The following is a 19,787-nucleotide window of genomic DNA, read 5'->3' as shown; positions in this document are numbered from 1 at the left end:
TCGTATGCTTCACATAACCATTTATAGAACGAATGCATCTATTATCAAAGTAATGAAGCCTTTTTATGCACAGAAGGTTCATCCAAAAGGTCATAAAATAGGGATGAGAAAATATATTACTAAAGGACCGTTTGAGGACAAACATTACTGGAGTTCATATGCACATAATACATTTAACTTGTCTTTACCGTATGTGCTGCCAGTTTGTACAATTTATGTTTTTTTTAATTATTTATGCAGTTCTCCTAACTCGCCATTATCCTGTTTTTCTTTTCTTTTCTTTTTGGAAGTTGAAGACTTTAATATTACATTTAAATCCACTCAGTCATACTCACTGGCAGACCAGACTGCTTTACTGCTGGAGTATAAACTGAACCAACAGGGCCCATCCACAGGCTTACCAAAAGCCTTTCATTTATTACCACTCTGCATCCGTCTCCAGTGCCTGCAGCTCTCAGTCAGCAAAGATATAAAGACATTGTTTCATATGCTACTATTGGCTAACAGCATGTGAGGTGATTTCCGACCTCCAGTCATGTTTCCAGCATAATCTCTGCAGCACATCTGTGGCACCATCTCCCACCAGTTATTGCTTACTAACACAATCATTCACAACTCTTTGCTCTAAATGCATCTGTTGGCACTTTGCTGGTTCCCCACATTTTTTATAAGATTTTGCTCTTTCTTATTCATTTAAAAAAATTGAACAGACAGAAGCGCTCAGACAGAATGAGCCATAACTCATTCAGGCTTAAGCTGTACAGCTGAGCTCTCGTTTTAGGCTCCTTTATGTCTTCACGTAGGTTTTCCAAGGGAAGCAAACAAGGAACTGAATTCTTCCTGGTCACGGACTAGTGAACCAGCTTTTCATCCTTTCACAGATCATCAATTACTATTTCGGTCTACGCATGTCTTGTACAGTGGTGAGAGGCGTAGAGACATGTTCCCTGAGCGTATCCTTGGTGGGGAGCTGTGGGAGTGCGGGATGATAGGGCAACTGCAGCAAGTGCGCAGTGGTGTGTTTACCTTCTTTGCATTAACTGAGGATGAGATTGTATTATACATTTTTAGCAAGCTCCCATTTCACGTGCTTATATTTGCATAATTCTTCTTGTGCTTTGATTTGTCTCTTATTTTCTTAACATGATTAATTGGTATTTATTTAATGAAGCTGTTGGATGCCTGATGCATGTGTTGGCCCCATCTTGAGTAGCTGATGTGGACTGAACTCTCTTTACTCTGCAGTTGCTGAATGCAACTTTGTCACCATGATTCGACATGATGTAAATTTACCTCACTAGGTCTCCGTGCAGTTGAACGTAAAGTGCGTGTCCTTTCTTCTGAGCGCACAGCTCCTCCACTGTGGTACTGGTGGAGCAGAGCACCAGCTGCAGGTCTGTCTGAGGGGTGGAGGAGGCCTGTGTGCCAGAGGCAGGTGGCTGAGGGTCTACTGTTCCCCCATACAGACACACACAGCCCCGCTGGGTGTCCCCTTTCAGCCAGTCCCGCTCTCGTGATCCAAACCTGGTTTTTCTCGTCATGCAGCTTCGACTCCCGTTCCGCTTCATGTTGCGCTGCTAACACAGAAAAACACAGAATATTAGTCTTTCTCACACACAGATTGTAATCAAAAACATAGCATGAAAGCCAAAGGGCATCTGAGGAAACAGAGAGTGGTTCAAGATGAACTACACACTCTCCCAGACGTGCTGGGGGTTTAATCCAGCCACAAATCAATTTGCACTGGTAGTTACCAATTGGATAATCTTCATAGAAATGTTCGCTCTTCCCTAAACTAAAGTCAACCATTAAAGTTTATTCGTTCGCATTGAGGGTGGACGGTGTGACTGCTGAAGAGAAACCACAGCACCATTATTTTCACTAATCGCCCGTGATGACATTAGCCGGATGTGGAGTAGCCTAATGTTACTCTTAAACAGACATCAATGAAGAATAATCCTCTCCTGAACGATAAAATATCAGTAACAGCAGTTCTTGGTGAGGCTGGAGTTTATCACGTGGGATGCATTTAGATCTAATCAGTACAAAGAAACATATCAAAGGTCTGGAGAGCATCCGTTCTGGTGACAAACAGGTATCATTGCTGTTGTTTTTAAATGATGTCATCTTCAGCCTGCACTGGCTTCCATGTTCGATAAGCCTGAGAGTAAAAAGTGTGATAACTGATCGTTTTTGGTTGGGTTTTTGAACAGCATTGGCCACAGTTTCTCAGTATTTGGTACTGTTACTCAATAACTGATTTAATGACTGATTTCCTGTTAAAATAACGGTAATTTTATCTTGATTAATCTGATGAATTACTTGGCAAATCCTCTCATTTAATGCCCAACAGAAGGCTTAATTTGTTTCTTTTCTTAGACTCTTTCTTTATGGTAACAAAGTCGCATCCTATATAAGCCTCTATTCTCAAGGTCAAGAATAAACATCCACACAATGGATCATACCTGGAGCAGCATTGCTCCAGAGGTTAGAGAGCTAAGGCTGTGATCAGGCGAACGGTTGATTTAAACGAAGAGGTCACAGAGAAAGTAAAGTGCAGATGTCTTCTTTGTCCGCAGCTGTGAAGGTGTGTCTGATGAAGCTGTGGAATCACCCCACTGGACTACAGATGTCCTGGGCACCTCCCCAGTATGGATGTGTGTCACTGTGGGAATGTGACTGAACAAGCTGTCCGGACTCAGAAGGAAGTACCTCTACTTTAATCTATATCTGAGACCTATAACTGTGAAAAGAATTCACTTACTCACCTTTCTGTATTGATGCTGACAGGCAGGTAGAAACTAATGCTCTGGGTGCAAACATCAAGGTGTTTAATACTTATTACCTATTTCATTGCAAATCCTCAAATACCTCTTTTAAATATAATAAACGTTTAATACTCACAGTCTAAATGAAATACCAGAGCTGAGGTTCTCTGTATGTACGCGCGTGTCTCTTGCTTTGGGGACTTGCGTGTCATTACTCATCATGTCTTCCCCTAAAAATTTCTAAGAAAACTGTTCAGCAGCGGGCCTGGGTATATGCGAGCTATGAGTGCCTGTAGTGTGTGGTCTGCCGCTGTTACCGGCTCCGGTGCATTCCTGACTGCCTCGGATCAATTATCAATTAGACGCGATATCACAGCATTTACATAACACTGCTGGGAAGGATGCGCGCGTATCCGTGGATGCACTTTGCCCTGTTCCGAGCACCTACTGCGATGTAACCACCTTGACATGACAGTTGTCGATCACTTTAAATCCCCCCCGGCTGCTCCCTCTGGTTATGACCTGCCTTTAGCACTCGGATCCCCGTCGCAGCGTGAGCTCCGGGACCACTGCGGCTGCCGCGACCCGCAGTCTGGTTCAGCCCCGCCTGGTGGACCACCGTGTCCGGCTGCCTGTCTATGCAAGCCCCGTTATCTCCGACATCACCTCCTCTCTTGATGCCCGTTCGGACGTTGGTCGCAGCGACCTCCGCGTTATTGTCCTCGTCCTCCATCGCCATGTGTGATCCCTTTTAACGGCGACAAAAAGCAAGCGATGTCCCGGCGCGCGACTTGTAAATTCCCACGGAGAGGTGAAAATTCATCCTGTGTCGGTGCAGCGACGCCATATCCCGACTCATCTGACTGCTGTCAGATAGGCCCCGGAGAGCTGATCAATAAACATGAAATGGGCGGGCTCAGGGTATTTATTATTCAGCAGCCAATAGGCCTTTCTGAAGGGGATGCTTCATAATAATGATGAGGCAAGTTTTCCCACTTGATGCAGTCATAAAAACACGAGAGGTGTTTGCAGGGCGTGTCATTAAGCGTTAACCCTCTGCTGCACCTATTCAATGAGAGGGGAGAAAGAAAGGCTCTTATTAGTCTGTGGATAAAACTTTTTTTTTCATTATCGTTAAGTAAATAGGGAGAAAATGTTTAAAAATGCATTTATCTGTTGGGTGTGTCAGACATGGGTTCATGTTTTTGTAGTGTCTCGTGATGGGTTTACAGTCTGTGTTTAAAAGCAGTTGTTCTGAGCTGTGTCACAAACATTACGGTTTTTGCGCGTGACTTTGGGTGTGACCGGCCTGTCGCTCTGTGACTGCTGGGATATCCTGCATCTCCCCCGCGACCCTGAATTGGGTAAGTGGAAAAGGTTGATTTGATGGATGGGTGGATTTAGATTGAACCTTATCACACATAGCTATTGAGGTTTCCTGAATATCCACAGCACATCGTTAACGTTTGCTGGCATTCATTTTTGCACAGCGTTAAGCTCCAGTCACAGCATTTTAATCTTATTGAGGTCTGAACTTTACTGGATCATTGCAACACCTTGATTCTTTTCTTTTTCAGCCCTTCTGCTGTACATTCACTGCTGTGCTGCCATGTTGCATGACCCAGTTTTAGCAAAGCTTTGGCCGCCAGACGGATAGCCTTGTAGTTGACTCTAGAATACTGTGGCATTGAGAGGAATTGACTAAATCTCTGTCAGCAGGTTACCCGGGTCCTGCAACTACAGAACATGCCCGGATCATCATCCCTCCACCGCCGTGCTTGATATTTGATGAGAGGTGTTTGTGCTGATATGTTGCATCTGTTTTTCACCAAACACTGCACTGTGCATTATAACCACACACTTTTGTTCAGATGCAACTTTGCAAATCTAAAGTGTGGCGTCATGCCCTCCTTAAAGAGAAGAGGCTTTCTCTTCTGTGATGAACTACTGTCCTGGACTTCATCATTTATCATGCTGACTGAGGCAGGTAGAGTCTGAGATGCTGGTCTTGGGTTTTTTTTGTTTGTTTCTGTTTTACAATTTCCCTGAGCATCACAGAGTCTGACTTTCGAGTGAATTTGAAGTGATACACATTCCTGGCAAGACTGTAGCATCGTCACACACCTGAATGTTCCAGATCACACTGATCAAATGCTAGCAGCACCTGCCTGCTACTTACACTCTTAATTCCTATGGAGGGAGTAACTGTGCATTTAGATTTTCATTAGGCAGCCTGGAGTCCTGTGAAAACCCTTTCACGTGACTAAATCGTGAGTGAAAAGTACCCAGTCAACAAGGAGAAAATTTCTGAAAACCGGAAACAAAACAAGGCTTCTCTTCAGACACATTTTTATTATTTTTTTTTACAGTTAAAGTCATTTCTAAAGCAAATAACCTGATCTTCTTGTCTTACTATATGAACCTAAGAAATGATGATAGATAAATGACTCCCATACCTTTTTAGATTGCTCTTTGACACCTTTATGATCATTTCACTTGATTGCAATCATTTAGAAACTGTGCAGTAGACGCTTCATTTTGGCCAGAGGGTTTGAGTAAGCAATTTACTCAAGGGGCCACAAATCCAAGTGTTATATGCTGACTAATCTAGAACTTCAATTCTGAATGCCTTACAATTTACTTTTCATTTTGTAGAACTCCCTCACAATAAGGCACAAATGCCAGGATCCTGAAACATTAGAAACATACCTTTTGGCGCTTTCTTAAATCTCCCCTCTATATCATAAAGGTCAGTTTAATTTTATCCCAGGTCCAGTCATGGTTATTAAATGCCGATTAAAAACAGATACATAGCACTCACAGATCCACTCATACTTTGAGTCGATATTAACAGCACAAAACATTTTTAAAATCTAGGTGATTATAATAGCAATAAACTCATTTCTATTTATATCTCATTCTTATCCCAGTTTTCAACATTTGATAAACAGGACATAAAACAATTAGAAATGATCCATCCTTGGTATAAATATTAAATGAATAATTTAAGCCCAGCATGTCTTTTCAGTAGACTCTTACACACAAGACCCCAAAGCACAAAAGAAAACTACCGTAGCTCGTGTAGAGTTTTGACTTTTTATTCGCTTGATCATTTTCTCCAACCCAAAGACAATACACAGCATAAATTGAAAATATCCCATTTAATAGTTTACAACTCTTCATCTTTAGTCATCCTTTTATATTTTCAGTCTGACATTCACACTCACCTTGAAGCCACAGAACTGTGATAACAGTTCATACGAGTCAAAAGTGAACCTCATGCCTTCACCCTCCCCCAACTAATCAGATACAGTTTTGTTTTCAGTCAGGGCAGGTCAGGAGTTCGGGTGTGTGCGTGTACAGATTTGGTTTTCAAAATACAGCAGATGCATTTTTTTTTTTTTTTTTTTTAATTCAACAGGGGAAGTTCATGAACGTGGTGGCAATTCAGACGCTTTCCCAAGCCCTTTGCACACTGAATTCACCCCAACAACAACAAAAAAAAAAAAAATCCAAAAAACAAAACGAACAAAAAAAGCAATAATCAATAAACCAAATAACAGATGCTTTAAAAACATCGAGAGCAATGTGAGCACTATTTCAACAACTCCTTATTGTACATGTTAGTACTGACCCATGAAGGTGGTGTGACAGATTTGTATAATTGGAACTTTTCTAGCACTTCAAAAAGAGTCTTAGATCGAGAGTAGAAATGGTGTTATTTACACTGGTTTTCACATGCAGCTCAGAAGCTGAAAGCAATTGCAGCCACAAATCATGTCCTATGTAGACAGAAGACATGTCGCACACCATCACATCCTCTCGGGCATGACTCTTTCTTTCTCTCTCTCTCTCACACACACACACACACACACACACACACACACACACACACACACACACACACACACACACCTCTGATGAGTACTTGATTCCATTTCTTCTCTTCCTTTTACAGTTACAGTGTCCAAAGCACTTATGTTGGGTTCATTTCCATTTGTAGGTTTTAAACAGCATGAATGACTGAATCATCAAAATAAACCATCTAATGTGACGGACAAGGGTACATACTGGTTGAGTAAGACAATACAAACAACACAAAAACATTCAGGAACAGTAGGAGTATCAAACTTCCTTTCCCATCCCTTCAGCCTTCCATTTTGCACAGCTCCCCCTTGTGGTTATTAGCCAGCTACACAGGCTTTTTCCCCTCTGCCCCAGTTTTGTTTTAGTTCTTCAACAGCAGAAATGGATTAAAAACAAAATTATAAAGACTCAGACAAAAAGAATCCACCCACTGCTGTTCATCATGTCCTGCCTTGATTTACAGCCACTTAAAGTCTGGTTTAGAATAGCAAGGACCCAGATCGTTTTCTCTTTAACTGGTATATTGGAGATCACAAAGCGTTTACTGAAAGTTGTGCCATGCTATAATGGACTAAAAAAAGGACCCAAAAGAAAGCACTGTGTTGTTCTGAATACAGCGAGCGCACAAAATATCCATCGTGGTGAGCTGAAAAACCCCTTTGTGTGGCACTGATAAGGGCCTTGACTGTTTGGGAAGATGCAAAAACAAAAAGACAACCAGGCAGCTAAGAGAGATCACACACCAGAATAATGAAGAAAGAGGGGGGGGCTTCATTTCACAAAACAATTTGCAGATTGAAAAGCGTTTAATAGAGGTGAATTGTCAAAGAGTGCACATAAGGCCAGAAGGAAGAGCAGCTTCTTGGTAAATAAGCCGCTGCTCTTCCACAGGAAGCCACGGGTACATGAGGTGTTTGAGGGGCAGAGAAGCAGATGGAGCAGGGTGCCATTTCTGCTGCTGCCTCTGTGCAGCACTGTGCTTAGGTTTCTCAGTAGTACATCACCCATACAACATCTGTTAGGACAGATTTAACCCTTTTTTCCCCCAACATCCAAAAAAAAAAAAAAAAAAAAAAAAAAAGGAACCCCATCATGTGGCCCAATGACTCAAAGTATCATCGTAAAAGAAAAGACGACATCATGAATGAAGCATGACAAATAGTAAATCATCAGCATGTCAATTGCATCCTTCTTAAGATTCTTTTTGTACATATATGCATACAATTATACTTTCTAGCTAATCTTTTTAAGTCTTCATGTGGGTTTTATTTAATCTGATCAGCGTTCGTTTTACAACTATATACAATGTACAGGCAGCAGATCAAATACCTTTTACAATGAATGAGTGATGATACAGGGAAGTCTTAATAGACTAATGTTGACTAGATCTATTTAGACAATATACATTGTGAATAATTGGAATTTTCTTTTAGAAAATGGCATCTAAAAAAAAGGATGAAAGATAGTACAAGAGACAAAAATTGTAAAAGCCCTCAATATGTACAGAAAAAAAGCCAATATAGCATTTGTCAACAACAGAAAAGAAGAAAAAAAGTTAAACTGAAATTATTTTCTCCATATACACATATCATAGCTCAAAAATATTTCCAAAGCTAATAGTCTCTCTGATTTGGTCACAGAAGTTAGAAGACAGTGAAGCATAGTGAAAATAATTACACAGCCTGATGAAGATATCAGCACAGCATCGTCACAGGGCTGCTAAGGTTAAGTAATGAGATGCACAAACTACTGTTAGTTTCTCTCATGCAGATGCTCCCCCTGGATTCTAACTCGTGACTAAGCAAGATGTCAATCTACTGCCACTGAAGGTTAACAGAAAGAAAGAGCATTGTGAGGTATTAAGGTTACCGTCCCCAACAGCATGGTCAGAATTCTGATTTGGAGAGGACGAGAGCAAAGAAATCATACTCCAATCATCAAACAAACAGTCACCAAAGAAGAACCTGTCCCAGTATGTGATTCAAAGTCACATTTTAATTTTTGTTGACTTAAAAGGGGGCGTTGTAGTGATATTTGTACATTAATAGTTTGCAAAAAACACCTGAAACCTCGATGCCAGCTTAAGAAAAGTTTACATCTATTAGCTGCCATTATCTTTGTTTTTGTTTGTTTAGTCATCATCATCCATCAGGTATTTTAATGGGGGGGGGGGGGAAAAATCTGCCACACTGTAAAGAAACAACCAAGAAGATTAAAATACATATGTGTCAAAACTAGAAAAACATTACTGCTGACATCCTCGTGAGCTCATGAGACTGATTTGGGGGTGACTGATTTTTAACTCGTCATTAGACTAAGCAGTGAAAAGGCTAAATCAAATCAAGTGACATACCCATTCTAATCCACCGGGACCATTTACCCCCTCAGATTGAAAACAGGACCATCACACAAGCAGACTTACAAACAAAGCTCATACAGAACTCAATAAATTCAGGGGCTTTTATCTAGCTAAGTCAGAAAGGCACATCACTTTGATATCAGGCATAAATTAAGTCAAATTACTGCAGAGATAAACAGACTTTCACACAAATAGTGCCAGTAAGATGAGCATCCCCATCAAAGAAGACATGAAAAAAAAGAATTAAGGGGAAATAAAAGCATTCAGTGCATGTAACTACATTCATAACAAGCTTAATTTACATGTATGTGCATGGTGACCACGTTCAACCAGGGTAAATAAATCTGAAATGTAACTCATCTAGACTCGGGACACAGATGCAGGAAGAGTTTAAAAACACAAACTTATTATCAGATCAATTTTTAGGCCTGGATTATATCCACTCTAACGAATGAACACCCTCAGACGAAGCAAAGCAATGAACAGTTGAATGTTTTACGTTGATCTAAAAGCTGCTGCTTTACTACAGATGAGATAAGAGCTGAGTAGGTTCTATGAAATTAGCCACAGGTGATCAAAGTGAGCATCTTGGATCTGTTTGTTCTTAATGTGACAAACTAACGCAGACGATTCCCTATAGAAACATAGGATAAAGAGGCCTACAGTCAGAGTCGGAAAAGACGAAGTCCAGGTGTGATTGTGATCCTAACGATGCTCAAACATGCTTTAAGCAAATTAATGTAATTCAAAATGAATACAACTCTGACAAGTTATATCACTCATGATGTGGCGGATCAAAAACGAGGTTACCCAACAAGTGTGTGACTGCACTGAATAGACCTTTCAAAGCTTTTTTTTTTCCTGCTGCCTTTGTAGGATTGAAGGTTCATAGGTAAAACACCCAAATGCAAAGCCAATCATAAGTATCAAGGGAGCAGGGTTTCCACCTGCAAGTCCAAATAAAACTATGGTTACTGCAGTGCTTATTAGTGGGCAACACTTTTCTTCTACAGTGACTAGAGAAGTAAAGTGTACCACAGTGAATGGTGTGTGTGTGTGCTTTTGTGGGTGATGTCGGTGCCGGGCAAAGGGTGTGTGTGAGAGAAACATACTAATCAAAGAGATCAGGAAACCAATTAAGAAAAACAAATAAGAAAAGTTCATTGATTGATATGTTTACCCAATTATTCGTGTGATGTCAATAGTCAATAGGGTCTTCGTAACATCTGCATTTTTCTCCTGTATTCAATGCTTTGCTGCTCCCCATGCAACTTGAGGGCAGCTGTCTGCACTGATGTCACGGGGGGCCGTTGGAAGAAAGGTGGGAGGTGAAAGGAAAATCGTTTTCATAGTTCCCTTGCTTGGGGCTTTTGAGAGCAACAGGAGCAGCTCATCACTGCCAGGACTGAGGGGGGAAGTTATTAACCTCAGCCAGGTCTTGCACAGCCGAGCCTTTGTGGGTGTACGTCAGCTTGATCCTCATTCGTAGTTGTTGCTGAAATTTGGGAGGGGTGGATGGATTTATAAAAAAGGAAACTCCTCATGAGGACAAAAAGAAAAAACAAAAACAAATATGTATTCATTACAATCTGAGAAAAAGAAACTCACCTTCTGTGGGTTGAGTACTCTGATGACCTGTGTGACAGTTCCCTGGTTAAGTGTTGGGACGACATTACTGCTAGGGGAAAGGAGCTGCAGCTGGAATGTCTGACAAACAGAGAGGGGACGGCGAGTTAGATGAAAATTTAATGATACCACAGAAGAATTGGGGTCATAAGAGCAGCTTAAAATACGGACACTAGACAGCAACTGATCGATGGTCACTCGAAGCCACTCATCACCACTTTATCAAATTTATTCATTAGATAAGATGACTGTAAAATATTCCATGGCACATATGCAAGGTGGGTGGTCAACTTACACCCACTAGGCCCCCCCTTTGCAGTATGCGGGCAGAAACCCTGGTTTTATTTAAATCAACATAACCGGATATTACTTTAAGACTACAAAAACAAGAGCGCATAGTGAGACTTCACTTAAATTACACTCATAGGAACGTCAACATTAGAATATAAAAACTGTACATTTCCCCATGAAACTAACAGTATTGTTTTAAAAGCCCATTACTATGGAAAAATACTATTTGAAGAGTTGAGAAGTTTGAAGATAAATCAGGTAAACAAGAGACCACAGGGCAGTTACTAAAGATCCAGTAACAGCAACAGTTACCACAACATAAATATTAATTAAAGTACTAACAGCAATGTGTCATGTGATCTGAAAAAAAATAAGCATTCCTGCATTAAATAATAATTAAACACAACTAGTTGAGAGTACTGCGGATAACAGAGAAAAACAGCATACCAAAGACACTGCAAGTCTATTAATAATTAATTCCCACTAGCACTGACTGCTCAGTGTTTCCAGCTTACAGATCCAATATTTACAACATTCATGCAGGTTCAGCCTACAGAACAAGCACATTATTGGCACTGTGAGTTACTGAATAAGCCTAATGTCAGTGGAAACCCATTTACATAATGGAGCTAAATGAAAACGAACACTGTCGTGATTAGGAATTAACTACACTTTCGTCACATAATACCCGTGTTGGGCTGCTCACCTTTGGTACTGCAGCCTGAAAAACAAAATCGGTCATGTCTGCTTCTGTCGAGTTGGATGCGTGGATAGTGATAACCGCGATGTTGGGGTTGGGGTTAGCTCTCTCAAATGTAAAGTCTATTTTCAGGCCATTCTTGTTGTACGCCGTCATAGGAGGGATACCTATACAGAGAGGAGCAGATGATTAAAAAATGTAGATGTTACAGTACTAACGCTTCACAGGTTGGGTAAGTCCAGAAAAAAAAAAAAATGACCAAGTGCTGTATTATGTAAGGATTGTGTCATAAAATTGTGTATATGTGGCAGTGGATGGTCAAGGTGAGAAACATACTCTCACCTGCAGCTGCAATGTCATTAAAGAGGGGCGGTGAGGTGAGGCCATCCAAGAGGAAAGCGGGTTGGGAAGAGGGCACTGAGGTTGCAGGAGCAGGGGCTGGACCGCCTGGGAAGGAGGAAGCAACATACGAGGGTTTAAGAGGACATGGACACAGAATGATGATATGCAGAGATTACTGATGTGTCATTTTCAAGGGGTTTAAGGGGGCATTGCAGCATTACTGAGCATGTGTTGTGTTCAGAATTAACATGATTATTATTATTATCCAGTCACACAATCACAGAAAAATCATAACTTTAGAAACATAGCTGGAATAAAAGTGGCAAGTGAGAATGCTGATATACATGGTCCAACATTTTGGGTATCTGCTTTACTTTTCAAGTACTGCTGTAATCACTGCAAGTGCAATTTCTAGTTCATTAAGCAAAAAGTCAAACTCAAGTTTTATAGCAGGCTCTTAAAAAAATAAATAAATAAAAGGTGTAATAAATGTGTAAACAGAGTACTCTACCACTAAGTGAGAGGTCACCCAGTAGATCAAGCAGCTCTCCTCCTGCTGAAGCTGGCTTAGTGGGCACCGTGGTCTGAATTACCGGCACCACATCGTTACCACCCAGCAAGTCTAATAAATCATTAGCCTGTGGAATGGGGACAAGACATTAACATGATAAGTACATGTATACCATTTTTAATGATACTACAAAAATAAAATACTCATCAACAGACTTAAATGAAGCTGGTTCTAAATTCAATAAAAATATGGTTTCTTAAAGAAACTTAAGACAAATAGATCTATCCTGTTAATTGTTCATTTGACTACAGACGTGTGTTTTTCGTGATAATATAAAGGCTGAAAACAGTTCTTACCTGGTTGGTTGGCTGGGTGACGGGTGGTGGATGTTTTGCTTCCACAACAGACGGCTCAGCCTCCCCATTAGTCTGTACAATCTCTGTGGGGCCATTAGAAGCAGTTTTCTCCATAATGGGCATTCGCTCTAAGAGAGCTGGCCTATTGTCAGGGAACAAACAAGGACAAAAGACAGACCAAACTCAACCACTTGAGCTTTTTTTTTTTCCCCTTTCTTTCCCCGCCCTTAAATCTACTCAGTGCTACAATGTGCCCGTCACAGATATGAGTAATTTCCTAGTAAAGTAGTTTCACCTCATATGGTCGTATTTCTTGAAAAGCGCATTGTACTCCACAGCTCTCTGCTGAAGCTCCACATCGATGCTACTGCCATATATCGAGACCACCTTCTTGATTCGACTGAAACAAAAAGTGAAGGTAGAGCTGGTTATTACACAAACTTTATTTCTTACTTCATTTTATTATTATTTTCAAAACATGGATTGTTTTTCAAACACACTCGAGCTTAAAAAGTGAGACACAAGTGCTTTATGTATTATGACGCTATGTCTTGTTATTTCTTATTACCAATAATAAACACTCATATATTTAGGGCCCACTGAAAACCCCTTCAAACTGTCTCAAAGAAAATGCTGCACTGAATAACACATGTAACCATCTTAAGATCATGTGACAGTAAGTCAAAAGAAAGACTTAGCCACTGTAAGTTTAAAAAGCCATTACTCACTTTACACTAGTGAAGCGAGTAGACAGCTTCATGATAGCTGTAAGGGCGTAACCCCGGGTCACAGGTGTGGACAGGTTGGACACCAGGAGGCCTTCCAGCACGTCCAGAACCTCATCCTCAGTCACCTTTGTTCAAAAAGAAAAGAGGAAAACAGAAAATCTCATGAGCAGGTTATATCATCTTAAATCTTGTTTTTGTATATGCTCTTGAGATGTTTGTGTACCTGGATTGGCTCCTCCTCTTCACACTGCCCAGACACAAGCAGGTCCCCATACTCTCCTATGCACCAGGATGCTACCTGCACTAGAGGTTGCTACACAACACAGAAATAGAAATCACCCTCTCACACTAGTTTGAAATACCAAAGTTTTGTTATGTAATACATTCTATTAATGTATGCTACAAAAAAATTAATAAATAAAAAATATGGAGACATCACAAATCTAAGCATGACCCAAACAAGAAATGCTGCGAGAACTTGCAGGTTGCTACAAACACGGAGACGAACCTGTGAGATGTCATCCAGCAGAGCTTTGTAAAGTCTCTGTACTGTGTAGGCGTGCATCTCCACGCTGTTTGTGATGAGCTGGATGAGGTTAGGAACGGAGTCGTCTCGCACGTAGCTCCCTGCCTGGAAGGATGAGCAGAAACATCAATGAGAAACGCGAACAAACTACTAGTGAACTAAACAACAATCAAAGGACTTTTTAGGGATTAGAGTTTTGTGTATTTTACTTACGGTTGTCAGGACTCTCATAATGGTGTCTATGTGCCATCTTTTTGAAGGAGCATATCTGTAAGATAAACAATACACCCATTAGGCCCAGCAATGGACTAAAAATGTAAATGTATTAAATTCAGAAGAGCGTCGACTGCTAGGAGATAAATGCTGTCAGAGAATAAAGGTGTCAACAAAGTCTGTCAGACGATGGATCACTCATTGTATCATCATACAGCATTTCTGTGCTGGCCATAAAAAGAAAGATATATACTAGATTTTCTAATTCATATAGATACATTTAACTTGTACCAAGTAGTACCAAACCAGAACCTTTCATGCTTAAAGTACAGAAAACACACACAAAAAAAGAGAAAGTGAAACCCAGAAAACTTTAACAACCTTGAACATGACAAGGTCAGCCAGCATGTGTTTTACACTTCAACAAAGTAGCAGTGGCTAAACTTGTAAAGTGTGGTGAAGTCTGTATCAGTGTCATACTTCTCAGCAGCTAGAAACACTCCTGATGCACAGTCTGCTTTGAATTCAGGGTCACAGGAGTCCAGGAAGTAGAGCAGCTCTTTCATCATGCCTCTAATGTTGTTGCCGTTCACAAGCGCAAAGCTCAGTTCCATTGCACGTCTACACAGTAATGAAAAACAGACGAGGGTCAGAAAAAAAAAAGGCAAAAAACCCCCAAAACAGCATGACATGTTAAGTTATGTGTAGCACCGTGAATCACCTCTTGATGGACACGTCCAGGTCTTTTAAACAATCCACAATGGTGCTCCGATGTCTCTGCACTGCATTGTGGTCCGTTTGTACGGTCTTTAGTAGAGATGTCAATGCCACATATCTGAAGTTGATTAAAGAAATGTCGACAGGTTTTAATCAAACTTTAGATAAAATCGATGGCTTCAAGGTGAAATACTCCAGGCAATTTATTTACCTTATATTTTTGTCATTGTTAAGAAGGAAGCGACCTAATATGTTAATGGCCAAGACCTGTAAGAAAGAAACAAGCATTCAGATGAGTTAAAATTTTCAAAAAGATTCTCATAACCTTTTCCTAAAATGAACTCACCCTCAGTCCACTTTCAGACTTGATGTCCATTATAGTCAGTACAGTCTCGTACAGGATTGCATTGCCTACATTTTTACTCGTCTCTGTGTTTGTAGCAACCTGCAAGTATACAGACCATGGATTTGTCAGAACAACACTTAATATGTGAGGACTTAAATCTAAGCAATATTTTTTCCAATTCCAACCTGCGCAAGAATGTCATTCATTGCTTCACTGGAGTCGTCATCACCCTTGCCTAAAATTCGCAGTAGTCTCAATATCCGCACCTAAGAAAAAGAAGAAGCAGCAGTCCTGTCAAATGTGATTTACTTTATTGTTACTCACAAGCCGCTCCTTGCTTGCTGCCATTTTCTCTCAACAGCCAATCATTGGCAGCAACTCAATGCATCTGTGGTCAAGACAACCTGCTGAAATTCATACCAAGTGTGAGAATGAGGAAGAAATAACTATAAACCTGCTTGCTGGTGCCAGCCAGGCAGAGTATTTTAGCAACTGCTCTACTCAGATTTCCCCACACAAACTTCCCAAGGATTTACAGAGAAAGATTTTTTTAAAACTGAAAATCCAGTGAGCTACAATTCTCTAGGTAAAAACGTCTTGCTGATACCAGAGTTCAGAGGAGAATGGCCAGACATGTCAGGCAACAGTAATTCAAATAACCACTTGTTTCAGATACCAAGTACACCAATGACCTCTGAATATGTCAAACCTTGAAGCAGATGGGCTACAGAAGCAAGACAAAGACAAACAAAAAAACAAAAACAAAAACAAACACAAAAAAAAAAACACCAGGGGAGGGAATCCTAACAGGATTCCCTCATTTTTGCTGGCCACGCCCGTCCCTTTATGACCACACTCACGTTGTTGAATATGTCCAATGAAGAATTAAGACAGTTCTGAAGTCAAAAGAGCTCCAACCTGATACTAGCCAGGTGTACCTAATAAAGAGTGCAGTGAGTCTAAATTCTAATGATGGTTAACTGTTGTACCGGGTAATTGTATAATGAAAAAAGTGAGATTTACCTGCAGGAAAGGGTCACTTATGCCTGACACATCATGCTCAGGAGAGTATCCAGACATTATTAGGTTCTTCAGGATTCTCACCAACTGTGGAACAAGCTACAAAAAACAAAAACGAGAAGAGGTGTCACAATATTTTGTTAAACTCTCTGAAATATGATTCTTTCAATCATTAATGTGTGTAACACTACTATTAATGTTTGAAGTTAACGATTTCTCAGTTAAAGCAGCAAGTTCTTATGCAATGCAAAAGGGGTTGGGATTCTTGTTTATTGATGCAGAGCAATATGGTTAAAACGTGTGTGACTAATTGAGATTGTGAAATCAAAAACTTGACTGTACAAATGTATTGGGTTAGAACATCTGGCTTCGAGAGAAAAAGAAACTCTGCATACACACTGCTATGATTTTGAGCATGGCTAAGCAAAGAGTAGTAGCACTAGTTTAAATTAATTCTAACATAAAGTGCATTAAAGCAGGAAACTTCCCATCACATTAATATCATCTATCCTACATAGTTTCAGTTTTTCAGGGCTTTAAAAACAAACAAAAACAAAAAACAACTGGCCATCAAAGCATGACAGTTTGGGAAATAGTTTGGCATCTTACACAGCACTAAATCAGAAAACTGGGTACCATTTTCAACCATGCCTATTAGTGTAATAGGGATGGGATACATTTACTTTTGTGTTTCACTGGAGGGAAGCCAGAACTTAAATTGATGTGCAGGAAGAACTAAAATTTGTGCAAGAGGCAAAAAACTGCTTCACAGGGAAACTCGAAATTAGCACTACACGGGCAGCTTACAACACCAACTGTACAGTGATAGCCAAAACCAACAGAGGCGGTTAAGCCAACTTCAAGTCGGCAGACAGCAAAGTTAACTAGCAGTAGCTGGCTCTCCTGACTTGGTGTTCTTAGTAAGGTGAAGAGCATAAGAACTGAGGGCTGACTGTGATGACAGTTTGGTATCACTGATCTGCCGTGAATAAAGGTATCTTCAGCCAGGACATGTGGCGGTGTGATATCCCATACTTTGTGTGTTTTACCTCATTCGTATCCTTTAAGGAACAGAAGTTATATAGACAAAAATTTGTTTAGCAGTACAGTGCATGCAAGCCCAGTTGTTGTATATTCTTAAAAATTAAGGTGAGAAGCTTGCAGCATGTAAATAACAGTTAACAGTTCTGAGATGACAGAAGAACTTTTTGCTTTCCAATTTTATTTTCATGCTGCTTTGCTACATCAAGCTTTCCAGGCCATTTCACTTGACAAGATCTTTTTTTGCAGAAGGTACGACAAGAAAAAAGCAAATCCAAATCAGAGTAGGATATTAAAAGGAAATTTTAAATAGAAGACTGAGTTTGTCCTTAACATGACATCCCAGTGCAACTTTTGCCAAACTCTTTCTCAAAAGTCAAAAATAGCTAAGAAAGTTACTGATGTCACAAAATAAGCTTCCAAGCCTTTTCACAGTGATATTTAGTGAAAACATTGTTCACTGGTGACAACACCCGTGGCAATTACGTGGAAACACACCAACCTGACTGCCTCTAAATAGACACTGATCAAATGAGTGGCTTATTTGGCAAAAAAATTCAAAAACATTCAAAACAATAGTGAGAAATGTATCTGACAAATGGACCAAGAACTCTTTATAAGATTCAAAAACACCGACAGTAATGATCACCGTACAAGTTAAAGAAATTAAAAGATTTCTAAATTAAAACACAACATGACATTACTGAACACAAATCTGATTACATTTGAGGTGACTGTGAGGAGTGATTACTATTTACAGCATGCACCAGCTATGAGATCAGAATGTACTCTTACCTTCTCATTCTAACACAATGCAGGAATTGTAACAAAGACAAATGACAGAAAAAATATGAGGTAGATGTTAGGGAGGGGAAAACTGGAAATCATTCACTTTCAGAGAGCTTAAAAATAATGTTCAGATCATGAGCATGAGGAGTGAGGTCTCTGGCATAGTTTTGTTACACCTAGAGAGGGAAAGGTACAGTTGGTAGCAGTTGAAATACAAGAGGAAAAGACAGTGGTAGGAGATAAAAAGACTAAGACATACTCTGAATGTCGAGGAAACCTCTCAAACAGTTAAAATGCTTATCTAGCTTAGCTACAACAAAAGAAAAAGTGTAGGCAAAGGAAGAATGAAATGTGACGTAGGCCTTAAGACAAGTGCATAAGTAACTTCTTTAAGGTCCTTTAAAAAATAATCTGTACCTTTCTGAAGTGGGCCAGCATGTCAGGACTTCTTTCACACATCTCAGTGAGGAGGACAACTGATGTATGGAGAACACCTGGGGGACCAAACGATGACAGGATGACACCACTTTCAAGGAAAATGCTAGCGTGAGTTGTTTTGCTCTATGAATCACCCATTTGTTACTACAAAAAACAAAACAAATCAGTATTTAAACACTTTGATGGACAGTGAGCAGTCACACAGAGACTCAAGTCAGAAAAATATGCCATATATGGTAACTGTAACAGGTGACAGCACCATGCCTCTGACTTGAATATATCCAACAGGCTAATCATTCCCTTGTGACCTTATATTATTGCTACAAGGCTGAAAACTAATCTTAAGGACATCAGTGGAAAGCAGTGGCAGCTGTGTTTTCAAGCCACACAGTTGTAAATATGTCACATTATAAAAATAAATGTTGAAAGTTAGAAACTTGGTCACATTATCGATTTGACTGGGTGCTGGCAACATTCAGACACATGGTCTGTTAACGATATGCATGATTGTGGTTGCATAGGAAAGTCCACAGTACCAATACCTGACATTGCTTTGTGTATGTAGAAATCTATCTTGCAATACAGAGCAGTAACTTATAAAATAAAAATACAACTGCATAATGAGAAGCAAACATTACTGCACTGCCACAAAATGTTAAGAACAACTTATTTTATCTGTCCTCGGGATTCCCATACACTTGTTTGCCATACACCTACGGGTCATTTTTGACCCGAGGACAACACAAGGGTTAGAAAAACAACAACAACAACAAAAAAAGCCAAAACAACTTTTCCTTTGATATATCCTCTGTATGCTATAACACACAAGCCCCTGGAGTATCTGACAGACTCATTAATTCCACCACCCTCTGCAAAGGACGACAGAGAAAGGGCATCAGCTGCCCAGCTGTTATGAACAGACCAATATGAGTGGCAGGAAAGAGGACACACTCCGTTTTTGTGCAGGACAACCGCATTTCCCCATGAGCCAGCAACTGCATCCCGACAAACCATTTACACTTACCGTGGTTCTTCTCGCTCAGCAGGTTTTTTGTTGCTGGAAGGAACATTTCCATGAGTTCTGGGACCTTCCTGATGACATGTACGGCGCACAATGCCGCCTGTAGACAAATATACAAATATTTAAAT

At 40.2% G+C, this 19,787-nt stretch overlaps 2 protein-coding genes across 2 annotated transcripts in view; both read right to left on the bottom strand.

Annotated features, from left to right (window-relative positions):
* phlpp2 (PH domain and leucine rich repeat protein phosphatase 2) overlaps positions 1–3,617 on the bottom strand; it is a 40,153-nt gene extending 36,536 nt beyond the window's left edge. The window contains exons 1-2 of the mRNA XM_082536434.1: positions 3,295–3,617; positions 1,294–1,577 (exon numbers count right to left, since the gene is read on the bottom strand). Of these exons, the coding sequence (XP_082392560.1) occupies positions 1,294–1,577; positions 3,295–3,507 (497 nt within the window). The 5' untranslated portion in view covers positions 3,508–3,617. The remainder of the gene's footprint in view (positions 1–1,293; positions 1,578–3,294) is intronic.
* Positions 3,618–5,850: 2,233 nt separating this feature from the next.
* The window catches only part of ap1g1 (adaptor related protein complex 1 subunit gamma 1), a 21,935-nt gene continuing 7,998 nt past the window's right edge, over positions 5,851–19,787 (bottom strand). Inside the window, exons 5-23 of the mRNA XM_082531690.1 lie at positions 19,663–19,759; positions 18,618–18,694; positions 16,374–16,469; positions 15,536–15,616; positions 15,351–15,449; positions 15,216–15,271; positions 15,009–15,122; positions 14,768–14,908; positions 14,288–14,342; positions 14,057–14,179; positions 13,772–13,861; positions 13,549–13,673; positions 13,116–13,220; positions 12,821–12,962; positions 12,465–12,591; positions 11,954–12,058; positions 11,618–11,778; positions 10,603–10,701; positions 5,851–10,489 (exon numbers count right to left, since the gene is read on the bottom strand). Of these exons, the coding sequence (XP_082387816.1) occupies positions 10,388–10,489; positions 10,603–10,701; positions 11,618–11,778; positions 11,954–12,058; positions 12,465–12,591; positions 12,821–12,962; positions 13,116–13,220; positions 13,549–13,673; positions 13,772–13,861; positions 14,057–14,179; positions 14,288–14,342; positions 14,768–14,908; positions 15,009–15,122; positions 15,216–15,271; positions 15,351–15,449; positions 15,536–15,616; positions 16,374–16,469; positions 18,618–18,694; positions 19,663–19,759 (1,995 nt within the window). The 3' untranslated portion in view covers positions 5,851–10,387. The remainder of the gene's footprint in view (positions 10,490–10,602; positions 10,702–11,617; positions 11,779–11,953; positions 12,059–12,464; positions 12,592–12,820; positions 12,963–13,115; positions 13,221–13,548; positions 13,674–13,771; positions 13,862–14,056; positions 14,180–14,287; positions 14,343–14,767; positions 14,909–15,008; positions 15,123–15,215; positions 15,272–15,350; positions 15,450–15,535; positions 15,617–16,373; positions 16,470–18,617; positions 18,695–19,662; positions 19,760–19,787) is intronic.

Source organism: Aulonocara stuartgranti (assembly GCF_965226115.1).
Source record: "Aulonocara stuartgranti genome assembly, chromosome: 1".
Taxonomy (NCBI): domain Eukaryota; kingdom Metazoa; phylum Chordata; class Actinopteri; order Cichliformes; family Cichlidae; genus Aulonocara; species Aulonocara stuartgranti.
This window is presented reverse-complemented; position numbering and strand designations above follow the sequence as displayed.